The sequence below is a fragment of the Histoplasma capsulatum genome, assembly GCF_000150115.1.
Source record: "Histoplasma capsulatum G186AR genomic scaffold supercont2.5, whole genome shotgun sequence".
NCBI lineage: Eukaryota > Fungi > Ascomycota > Eurotiomycetes > Onygenales > Ajellomycetaceae > Histoplasma > Histoplasma capsulatum.
The window spans coordinates 405,651-417,256 of NW_025544805.1; the positions used below are offsets into that span (position 1 = coordinate 405,651).

Genomic DNA, 11,606 nt, shown 5'->3' on the forward strand with positions numbered 1-11,606 from the left:
TTGCTGCACACTATCTATTGAGATTTTCATAATATACCATCAGAATCTGTGTTGAGATTCTGAGGGTGATCTTTTTTGATATAAACTCAGCAGCTGGAGGCCACTGGCTCATCAGAAGAGATGTCAGAATATAAGATTATTATTCAAATGTTTCTTCATTTCAAATCTGCAATCTTGTGTTTCATTGACTTTTGCCAATATTCACCAACCCCTCCAGATCTACTAATGATATTCTTATATTCTTTTGAAACAGAACTGATGAGGGGAGAAGGGATATAGATGGTGAACACTTTCACTGATCTTACTCATTTGATATCAGCTAATTTGAGAACAGCAGCATCATCAACAAGATAAGTTGCTGAACTTGCAGCTTTGAATATTATATAATTAGTATCAATCTGCAGGGTTGTAGATTCCTTTACAGAGAAAACAACATCACTGATGACAATTATTTTATCAGTTGTAGAACTTCAGAGATGGTAGATTGAGTTGCCACAGAATTCTATAAGTTTAAATATTTCTGCCCTGGCAGACAGCTTATCAGTAGATCTTTGAAATCCATGAAGATGTGTGTAAACATCAACACCTAGCTCTCTAAAATGGCAAAGTTGGGGTGGGGTGTTGATTAGTGCTGAGAATGAGACAGTATAGAGGCATCACACAGATGCTTCATTGATGTTGTTGATAGACCAGTATTTCTCATTATACAGAGTAGTAGATGTCAGTGTGTTGTTGGTAATTGCAACTACTGTTTCAAGAACATCTGCTCAGAACTTCTTTGATATATTCATGTCTATAAACACTGCTCTAGTGTGTGTCATTATTGTGCAGATACCTCTCTCAGAAACATCATCTTGATGAGAGGATTGAAATGTAGTAGATTCTCAGATAGTGCCATCTTTGATCATCATTGTTGTCATCTTGTTTGATTGAAAGACATCATCAATATTGATTCTAACTAGCACTGATGATGTGAAGCTGAGATTTTTTATGAATTGAACCCAGTGAGTGTAAAATTCAATAGCTTGGTTCTTAGTGTGTAAAAAATAGATTCATCTATAATGGATGGTGTCATCAGTGATAAGCATATAATATTTGATCTTTTGACAAGATTCTATAGAGTAATTGAACATATCATTCAGTGTACAACTGCCACCAGCAAGGTCAATATAAACATGTTGCATTGCTTGCAACACTCATGGCATGAGAGTTTGTGAGAACTTGTGTATCATGCCTGCTTTGACACAGCTATTACAGAAGAAGCCTGTTTTAGATCCTTTGATGTGAATGCTGAATGATGAATCCTTCACTAGTGTGATGATCATATCAGTATGAATATACTCTAGAGTGATGTGTCATTTCATAAGTGTTCTTATCAGAAAGTTGTGATTGCTAGATTGATTGCTAGATTTCCCCACAGTTGTCAACATTGCATTTCTATAATTGTAAGATTTGGCTATAAAATGGATGGTCTGGAACAGATGATGAATATCTATTTGAGATTCTCATTCTATTATCTTATAAACCAATTCTTTGAACATGCAAACAGCAGTGAAGTTGGTGCTGTTTGGAGCTCTTATTGTAAAATAAGAAGAGATGGTGTCAGATAGTTGATATCTGAAACCTTGATCTTCTAGCTTTGCAAAGAATAGAAGGTTGACAGTGAGATTGAGAATTCAGTGGACATGACCCACTGAGATATCCCCCTCTTCTGATTCTAGAAGAATATCATCTATCTCCTCAATCTGTTCTACACCACTGTCTGCAGTGGTTATCTCTAAATCCCTCTCAAATGACTTTATGTGCATCAATGAGTGTCTTTCACCTGTCATATTAAAGCTTGTGCAGGTGTTGAGATATCAAGGTTTGAATGTTATAGCAGACAACACAGATAAAGTAAATGCTGTGTTGACACTAGATTGTGAGACAAGGAGATCTGATGCTCTGATGTCAGTAGATTTGTTGTCATTTTTGTTCTTCTTCTTATTCTTTCCCTTCTTTTTGACACCCTCAGTGTTGTCAGTGCTCTTATTATCCTTATTCTCCTTTCTCCACCACTCAGGTGCTTTGTCAGGGTTCAGATGATAGCAATTAGCCTTTATATACTCTGAGACCTTGCAGTATCTGTCTGCACTGTGAGATTGTGGTGGTGATTGTGGTGTTATCATCATTATCATTGATGGCTGTGTTGATCTTTGGAGCTTTGAGGTGTTCAGAACCCTCTGACTTACTCATTCAGTGAGCAATTTGTTTTGTGAGATCATTGATATCTAGATTGACAATCAGGCTCTGATCTGTTCTGTAGAATGTATCAAGATGTGATTTGATGTAGATTCTCTGATAATCTTGGAGGCTGATAATAAAGAAATTATGGAGGTAGTTCTCACTGTGATTCTCTGTTAGTTGTTGCATGCAAGCAGACAGATAGTGATATCAATACATATATGCCAGATAATCACTGTTCTTGACATGCAAGTGGGTAAGTTCTTTGAGAATATTAATCCTTTCCTCCTCTAGAGACATTGTATATACTGTGCTTATCTTATGTTATAGAGCTGCTGTGTTGTCAGATTGAATGAATTCCATGGTCAAACAGACAGAACCTACCAGAGATTGTAACATATGATGAAAGAGTAGCTTTGAACATATCACTCAATATTGTTGCTTGAGTGTTGATAAACCTTCAGATGATTTCTGTTGATTCTTATTGAGAATATCTGCACCACTGATCACCTCTGCATCCAAGAAGAATGCCATCTTCCATGTCTGATAGTTGGTGCCATTGAATGTGATGATGGACTTTGTATTCAATGAGGCCTGTGCTTTCTTCTGGTATTTGTGAGCCAGCATGTTCAGATCTTCTTCTGGTATAGGGTTTGAAGAAGATGGAGGTGGAGGAGAAGATGATAAAGGAGATGGCAGCACATGTGCTGATATCAGTTGCTTGCAGAGTGCAATGAGATCTGCTGCTGCCATGATCACCATGCTGTTAGAATTTGATGTAGATATTGATATAGAACTGAGTGTGCTGTCCTTGAATTCCTTGTGTTCTGACATCTTACCAGTATTGTGTGCTGAGCCAGAGATTGTCATATCATCCTCTGCCATTGTGTATTTGATTTGATCACCCTCTGCTTCTGAGATGGATTCTTGTTCAGTAACAGAGGGGATGGACTGGGGGACCCTTGATTGTGAATGTAGTGTCTTCTTATGTTCTGATATGGGGGTTGCAGGTAATTGAGAACCACTCATAATTGATCTTAGGGGGTTCTGAATGAAAATAAATAAATAAGTTTTTGATCCCTTCAAGATAGTAATGAAATCTCTGCAGCAGTCTCGACAGTAATTCTGTCAATTACACCACTTTTATAGGCAAAGAGCTCTCTTTTCAGGGGAATAATGTCTAACTCATCCAATATAACTTTGGTTGCAGTGTATTCTAATCAAAATGTGTTGTTTTTCTTAAAAATCTGCTATCCGGGCCATAACCTGTGGGATGGTTAATCTTCTCATTGTGCGATCGCTAGCTAACTATATAGGGGTAATCACGTGCGGTGGAGGGCCACCTGGGCAACTAGTGCCCAACATAAACAGTGTACAGTGACTAATTTAATAAACACTATTTGCAATTATAAAAATTGTGGGGAGTGTTACTAACATTGCTAGTAAGTTGTATGAGTTATTTGTTGCGCCAGCTTCATTCAAGCTTCCTCCAGCCGTATTAGGAAAAAACCCCGGAGATTCGTTCTAAATCAGCGGGATGCTGCTATTGTAGGTTTCAATAATCAAGTATGCATAGTTAACTACCCGTTGATTGCACGGAACAGGCAGGTTTTCGAAACCAAACGCTATGTCCATTCCCCGGTAGCAAATGTTTCCCAAGAGGCAAAACAGCACGGACAACTCGTATTTTGAAATATATCAATTGATTGTTGGGAATTACAGATGATAACTATTAGGTTTGGATGCGTTATAAATTCGAAGATAACCAATATATTAAAGCACCCACCACAAAACAACAATTGGGGAGGATGGGGCAGAGGTGGGTTCAATTCAAAAAGAGCAAAAGGATTTTGAAAAATGTGAAAAACGTAATGAACACACGAAAAACAAGACATGGACAAAAACTGAGAGAAGAAAGACGACTTGGGTATCGGGGTATCATTCACGTCCACCTCGCAAATATTTTTTTGGTTTCTTTCGTATGGTTTTTTTCCAGAAAACAAAATATTACAGTAGCGTGCACACCGGAGAAAGAACTAATAATAGTAATAATAATAGATGGAAATGAGCGACAATTATATATCGAACAAGCTTTATTAAATAAAACATTGTCAATAGACCGGAGACTTAAGAGTGGCGGGTGCTGGCCGGAGGGGAGGGTTACAACTTGCGGTGCGCACGACATTTTCCACATCACACCCACTATCATATAGAGACATTTTTCACGTTCGTTGCTTTTCATATTCCTTTTTGTTAAAAAAGAAAAACTGAGGGAGAGGAACCCGCCGGGTTATTTTTCTTTCTTTGCCGTGGTTGTCATTGGAAGGGAGGCAGGGACTACGATCATCCAATTAGGCAGTTGACACGCCAGGACTAGACAAGTACCGCTGGTCCCACCACTTCTCGATCTCAACGAAGCTCGTCCTGGCGCCTGCACTTCATGCGGCAGCTTGGACGGGTTGAGAAGAAGATGCTGTTGGAGCAGCCGCATCAGTCTTCCCCTCTGCCTCAGCGCCGTTCACAGTTGCAGCGGGTTCGGTTGTGGAGTCATTGCTGTTCTCCTCAGGCTTCTCAGCGGCCTCGGGAATGGGCTCGGATTCTGAAGGAGCAGCAGGCTCCTTTTCCTTCTTGGCAGCCTTGCTGGCGCGGCGGAATACGCCTCCAAATTTGGGGAGGGGAGACGATGTCGGGGACTTGGCCTTGTCCTCGTCAGCAGCTTGCTCGCCATCCGTGACAGCCTCGGACTTCTTTTCCTTCTTGGAGCCAAGGTTGCCGAAGAAAGAGGTGCGACGCTTCTCCTTGGCAGCAGGGGGGGTAGTGGTGCTTTCTGTTGTTGTTGAAGGTTCTGCGACAGGCTCCTCCATTTTTTTTTCTGCCTTATCTTCAGGCTTGGCGGCCTCCTTCTTGTCCTCCTTCTTGTCCTATGAACCAAGTGCATGTTAGTCGTAAATAAACGGAAATTAAATATTTGCACAGGGAAGATGGCGAACGTACGTCATGTTTCATTTCTTTCTTGATGAACTGAAGGAAACCACTCTTGGTGGAAGCAGGCGACGTAACTGGTTCCTCAGCCTCCTTGGCGGGTTGAGAATCTTCTCCCGCAGCAGTCACGCTCTCGGGTTTTATGGGCTCCGAAGTAGAAGGATCGACAGGGTCTCCGAGTTGAGGAGCAGTGCTAGAGACAGGAGTCTCAGTGTTCTTGGGAGGGGCGTCCTTCTCAGCCTTTTCCTGGTTGCTGACTTTCTGGAAAATACTTCCGAAGATGGAGGCACGCTTGGCTTTAGAGGCGACAGTTGGCTCAGGTTTTGCTTCCTTCTTCTCCTCATCCTTGGGCTCTTCAGCGGCAGCGGGGGCTAAAACCAATTAGTTCCATAATCTGAATGTTCTTCTAAACGGTTCATGCTTACCCTCAGTAGTAGGCTCAGCGGGAGCAGGGGTCTCAGCAGCAGGGGCAGCGGCCTCTGCTTCATCACTTTTACTATCCTTGGCATCAGCTTTCTCCTCTTTCTTGTCCTCCTTTTTCTCTTCATCCTTCTTAGCCAGGAAGCTTCCGAAAATGCTAGCCCGCTTCCGGGACTGAGATCGGCTCTTTTCCTTTTGCTCTGACTTCTCTTCCTTCTTTTCTTCCTCCTTCGATTCCTCGTCACCCTCCTTGGAAGCAGACTCCTTCTTCTCGAGACTCTTCTTAGGGGCAGCAGCGGCGACGACTGGAGGTTTGGCTGTGTTACAAATTTAGCACGTAATTACACCAGTAGAAAAGCAACAGAGAAAACATTGGCCATCACTTACTCATCTTCTCCAGCTCAGCCTTGTAGCCATCACTAGACGTGATGGTTTCCTTCTCATTCTTTGCCTCAGCAGCCTTGGCCTCGAGGGCCACGATCCAGGAGGTGCGCTCATCACCGTTAGCTGCCTGGAAAGTATGTTTGTGCCCACCCAACTTGAAGTGGAACTCATTGGCAGACTCCTTGGCAATGTCTGAGATATCAGCTAAGTTTATGATTCCAGTAGGGGCAGCCTTGTCCTCGGCACGCTTAGCGAAGAAGAGCAGGCCCTTGCCGGTCTGGCTGGCCCATGCAGCAGTAGGATGAGCGACGCTCAGCTTCTCGTTCTGGAAATAGGCGGTGAGCTGCTTAATCTCAACAGCATCGTCACTGAACCAGCAGAATCGCTTGGAGAAACGGAGACTCCTTTTCACAATTACCAATTGTCAGCTTTCTTCCGTTCTAATGATCTACTGTGTATAATGTATATATGATGCAGTGTATGCTCAATGCCAGAGAGACTTACTTGACTAATCCAGGGGCCTTGTAGCCAAGGAATCCTTCAGAAGCTGGTTTGATCTCAGGATTAGATTCTTCCTTGGGTGCATCTTCCGCAGCGGCAGAATCATCAGCGGCCGCTTTGCTTGTTCCAGGAGCAGGGGTCTCAGCGGGCGTTTCAGCAGCGGGGGCAGCATCAGCAGAACCGTCCTTGGCTGATTCGGTAGCGGGAGCTGGGGTGGCAGCAGGGACCTCCTCTGTTTTCTGAACGTCCGACATGACGACGATGAGAACTGTGGCTGGGACAAATATTAAAATGTAGTAGATATGAGAAGATGCAGAGAGTTGAGCTTATACAAGACAACAACGGATTCGATGCGTGTTGGATATGGTGATAAATTAAATAAGGGGGTGTTAAGATATATAAATCGGTGGCAATACAGGGTATCTTGGGGTATCTCAGGAAAAAGGAAAGGAGAAAGAGAAATAGATATGAGAACTAGGGTAAAGATGAGCTCAAGCAGCACAAGCAAAGAGAACACAGGGTATCACAATGGAAAAGGAGCCGAGAAGGTGGAAAGATGAAGCCGAAGTAGATAGAGGAGAGAGAGAGAGAGGAAGAGAAGAAGAAGAGAAGAAGAAAAGAGGAAGAGGAAGACGAAGGAAGCAGGAAAATGAGTCGAAGCAAAGGAAAACGGCAAGGTAAGCGAGAGTTCCCACAGGGGGGCCCGCCCGTACTGTCCTGTACTGTCTCGTACTGTCCCGTATCGACTGCGTACCAGCGCGTATTGTTTGGGCTCTGGGCGCCGTGGGCAGCGGAAAAGGGGAACACCTGACACCTCCACAGAACGGCGGCTGGGCCAATTGGCAGCCGTTCGTGGCGCTGGGTGGCTCCGTTTGATACGGTGCTCATGGCTGGATCAGAACGGTGGATGGCGTATCGTACGGTATCTTACCAAGACCGGCCGCGCATCATTTGTGGAACCGGGGCAGCGTGAACTACCCAAAGTTACGCCGCGCAGGATGCTCGGTACGGCTAGGAACAGCGAGCACAAGCCCCACAACAGCTCCCAAGCTCCCCTGACTGTTTGCGCAATACACATGCAATACACCCACAATACATCACAACGTAACTTTGGATGCTGTTGTCGCCACCCATACCTTGAGGGTTTCGATATATCTATAAAAAGCCACCTATATATCCGCACATGTCGCCTATTATTTAACTGTGGTAATGCTAAATGCCGCCCGTCTTCGCAGCTTTACAGCTCTTGGGTGTCAAGCTCTCTCGACCAGGAAGAAGAAAGGAAAGAGCAAAGAAACCTAAGCCCAAAAAGAGAGAGGGAGAAAAAAAAGGAAGAGGCTGGGATGAGATTATGGATGGAGCATGCGAGTGGATAACTCGGCCCTGCTAAGGAGCTGTGACTCCACCGCACTATTTAACCCTGGAATCTATGAATCATGATACCCCTGGTTCCACTGCCAGATGCGTGCGGTTGCGCATGGGTTTAGCAACGACGTTTTGCATGACAGCATCCTCCATTTTTACAACCGGGCCTTGTATGTTTTTACAACCGCGTTTCTTTTATTTAGCCTTTGAGTTACTCTGTAACTACTTACCCCTGGTTGCAGGCAGTATTAGTGATGTCGTTGAGTGTGTTTAAGTTGGTGCTCCAGGGAGGGTGCTGATAAAGTTGGGGCCCACTTAACTATCTTCCCATCCATGTTCACAGCTTTATGTAACCACATTTTCAACTTCATCAAAGTTCAACTGAAGACACTCTGAACGCATCAAAAGAAAAGAGAAGAAAGAAGAAGAGAAGAAGCGAGAGGAGACTACATCCTTGGCTGAATGACGGGTTGCTTTTGTTTGGGCGGCGTCGTCAAGGAGAGCAGAGGGCAGCAGACAGCAGACAGGTTTTTGTTGGCTGAAATTATCTGCTGCTCGTTGGCCAGGATATATCGCGCAACTCGCTCAAGATGAGATGCCTCTCTGATTTGTTTGTTTATTTTCTTGCTGCGAATGGCTGCTTCGCGAGGAGCGCTCCTCCACCACCGCAGCAGACTGCAGTCCAGTATCTTCCAAACCAACCATGTCTTCGTCCGAACCTTCTGTGTCACAAGGATGGATTATTTTGACTTTTTTTTTTAACTTCCTTATTTTTGGTTGTTTCTGTTTTGATTTTTTACATGTATATATAATTATAGACACACATTGCGCTCTCTGGGCGTGCTAGTATCTACTCTCCCTGGACGCTTCTGATTAGAGTTAAACCGAGAACCATGGGAAAACTATAACAACTATAACACCGCTGATCTCGCCATTTTTTTCTTGGGTTGCTGAAACAGAAATATACAACGGGATTTGTTTTTGTTCTCAACGGGAAACATGAAGGGTCACAAAGGCGTCACAGAACGGGTAAAAAAGGTTCTCGAACCTGTCGGTCCCACGGCTGTCAGACCGAACCCTTTTCTTTTTTTTTTTTTGAAACTGTATGAACTGCTTCTCGCAGGCAGGCTTGGTAATGAACCTTGAACAACAAGAAAGAGTTGGAACTTCTCATCCCCGTCATCGCAAAAGTTTTGGGTTGGGAGACGAAGCACCCCGCCCGATGAGTTGCTTAATCTGTTACACGCACCAACCCCGAGATTGGAAAGACATGCGAATGGCACTTAAAAGGAAGCGTTCCATTCAATTTAGTTATGCTCAATAATGCTGACCAACAATTCCCAACCAACCGCCCATGTGGTGAGGGAAAACAAGAAAGAAAGAAATAATGAGGCTGGTTCCTGCTCCTCATTCCTGCTCCATGTCCAAGTATTTTAAATATCAACACCTCTCTCTAACTTCCTGCTTGATTCTCCAGAGTAAGATCCAACAGAATAATGTCATTGCACATGTTCCGAAGACTCAGATGATCTCACATGAAAACCCCGAGCTCTCTTGTCTATCTTCAATAGCAGGGAAATTGAAAGGAGAGTGGGAAGAAACATGGATTGAAGCAATGGACGGGTTATCAGGCTTGCCCGACTGGGTTCAGGATGTAGCAACGTGTATTTTATAAGGAAACCATCGGTGATAATATCCCACTTCTTTCTTCATTAACTTATTCCTCGGTAAAGCGAAAATCGCTTTCATGGCTTAGCTGGTTACCCCTTGCCGAAGAATCATGGCAATTTTGAAGCTCCAAAAAAAAAAAAAGATGTCCCACCTTTTTCTAACTAATCCGCATGCAAATGTACTGTACTCGTACGATGCCCCGTCTATGGAAAGATGGCCGGAGCGTGCATTGATCAAGTCGATCAGATATGGATATCAAGCTCAAGGACAGGAATCGGAGAGAGGATGGGGTCGGATAAAAAGTCAAATAATGGAATGGAAGTTCGAAAATGAAAAAAGCACCACGGGATTTGCACACAATTGGGTCATCCATCACAAACAATAATGATTCCTCCCAGGACATACAGCAGAAGTGATCTTGCCATTGGTCCGCGGGGAAGGTTCTGTAGCATTGTTGAGGTTATATCTATATCTAGTCGTCGATCCTGTGTTGCGTATAACTGCATAGATAAATAAGTATATGTATATTTATTTGCAAGGCCGCCTCCGGGAGATGGCCAGGCACTGACTGAAAACGGTCTGTGCGAGTTTCAGTGTCTGATGGGTCTTTATGAGGGGTTCCTCCCGCTCATCGGCGCTTTTGCCGTGTGACATGCGTTCAACTGGCTCTGTCCAGCAACCCACTGATTCCAGAGGGAGAGCGCTTCGTAGTAATCCGTTAGTGGATATTGCCCAGCCAAGCGTGGGATCTACGGCGTAAAAACAAAAGAAAGGGGGAAACTCTCCGATCCCTTCGTCCCCCTTCCACGGACTTATTTGCCATTTACGGGAACGTGGTGCCGGTAGCACTCGTATGTAAGGTAAATACTAATCATGATATTCACCCTTCTATTGACAGGGGCGAGCTTGTTTACTTCACTTCTGTTTTTGCCAGGGGGAAAAAAAGAAGAGAGATAGAAAAGCGGAGCCTCAACCGATCCAGCCGATCTTTGATTGGTGAGATTTCGGCCATCCGAGTTGCTTTTGGGATGCTTTCACTGGCTTTGTAGAACTACTAGTTTCGTCTGCAAGATCGACAGCTGCAGCAGCTTGCGCATATATTTATTACTAGGCGCTGCGCGGTGGTAATTCCTACCCCGTACATACGTAGTACATACATACCATACTAGGTGTACTTGGTATGTGCATGTTGAATGGCGTTTGTCTCGATATCCCGTATTGAAAAGGTCACGCCGCCGTTCTTGAAGGGTATTAAGTTGGTGACTACGCAGCCATAGTTATTTCTCTCTAACGAGACGAACTAAACCTCGAGGGGCGGATTGGTGGAAAGGAATATGCAATGTCGAAAAGAACGTGAGGGCGTGATACCTTTCCAGACCAAAACTGATTATCTACCGATCTGTATACGGAGTATGGGATTCGGGAAGGAGTCGATATCCATACCCTGACATTTTCTACAACTAGAAGTGGGAGGGATCTGTTATATCGATAAAAAACGAGGAATGGGAGGAACTAGCATCAAACGTGTTCTGAATACTGAAAGCATCTTTGGTATTGATGAATTCGAAAAAGAGATTACCCAGCTTGTCTTCCTCCTTTCCCCCTCCTTCTCTCGCCCTCTCTCTCTAAACATATATACATTTCACTATAAATCATCTATCGCCCGACTTAAAAACAAGTATATGCACAAACACACCATTCATTCCCTGCTGGAGGGTCCTCTCTGAATAAACTAGTATTTTTCCCATAAATATATACCTCCTCAACCCTGCATCAGCGCCTGCTACTTAGCAATCAAGATATCAATGCAAGTAAGAACCTTGCCATACTCCATGAAACAGCATACATACATGGATCCCGGGCATTCGGGGGGGGTTCCGTAAAAGGACCTGAAAGGTGGGTTATTGGTGTGATAACACCAAGAAAATCCCTTGTATCTCCTTCAGCTTCCTTCCACTTAACACCAATAACGATTCTAACGCTCCCTCCTCCCCGCAGGCTGAAGTCAATGAATCATTATGCGCTCCCCACGCGAAAGCCAAGCAAGGCATATTTGAAGG

The 11,606-nt window shown here is 44.1% G+C and overlaps 4 protein-coding genes across 4 annotated transcripts; all 4 read right to left on the minus strand.

Annotated features, from left to right (window-relative positions):
- Positions 1-1,676: 1,676 nt before the first annotated feature.
- HCBG_04083 (uncharacterized protein) lies at positions 1,677-1,832 on the minus strand (the record flags this gene model as incomplete). Its single annotated transcript, XM_045431132.1, has 1 exon — positions 1,677-1,832. The coding sequence occupies one exon, from the start codon at positions 1,830-1,832 to the stop codon at positions 1,677-1,679; it is 156 nt and encodes a 51-aa protein (XP_045287685.1).
- Positions 1,833-2,652: 820 nt separating this feature from the next.
- HCBG_04084 (uncharacterized protein) lies at positions 2,653-3,252 on the minus strand (the record flags this gene model as incomplete). The annotated part of the gene is made up of 1 exon (XM_045431133.1): positions 2,653-3,252. The coding sequence occupies one exon, from the start codon at positions 3,250-3,252 to the stop codon at positions 2,653-2,655; it is 600 nt and encodes a 199-aa protein (XP_045287686.1).
- Positions 3,253-3,887: 635 nt separating this feature from the next.
- Positions 3,888-6,764, minus strand: HCBG_04085 (uncharacterized protein; the record flags this gene model as incomplete). Its single annotated transcript, XM_045431134.1, has 5 exons — positions 3,888-5,144; positions 5,218-5,576; positions 5,631-5,942; positions 6,013-6,413; positions 6,514-6,764. 5 exons carry the CDS (start codon positions 6,762-6,764, stop codon positions 4,662-4,664), a joined length of 1,806 nt encoding a protein of 601 aa, XP_045287687.1.
- A 2,632-nt stretch (positions 6,765-9,396) lies between these two features.
- Positions 9,397-10,734, minus strand: HCBG_04086 (uncharacterized protein; the record flags this gene model as incomplete). The annotated part of the gene is made up of 5 exons (XM_045431135.1): positions 9,397-9,516; positions 9,952-10,046; positions 10,116-10,394; positions 10,521-10,625; positions 10,704-10,734. 5 exons carry the CDS (start codon positions 10,732-10,734, stop codon positions 9,397-9,399), a joined length of 630 nt encoding a protein of 209 aa, XP_045287688.1.
- Between the last annotated feature and the right edge of the window lie 872 nt (positions 10,735-11,606).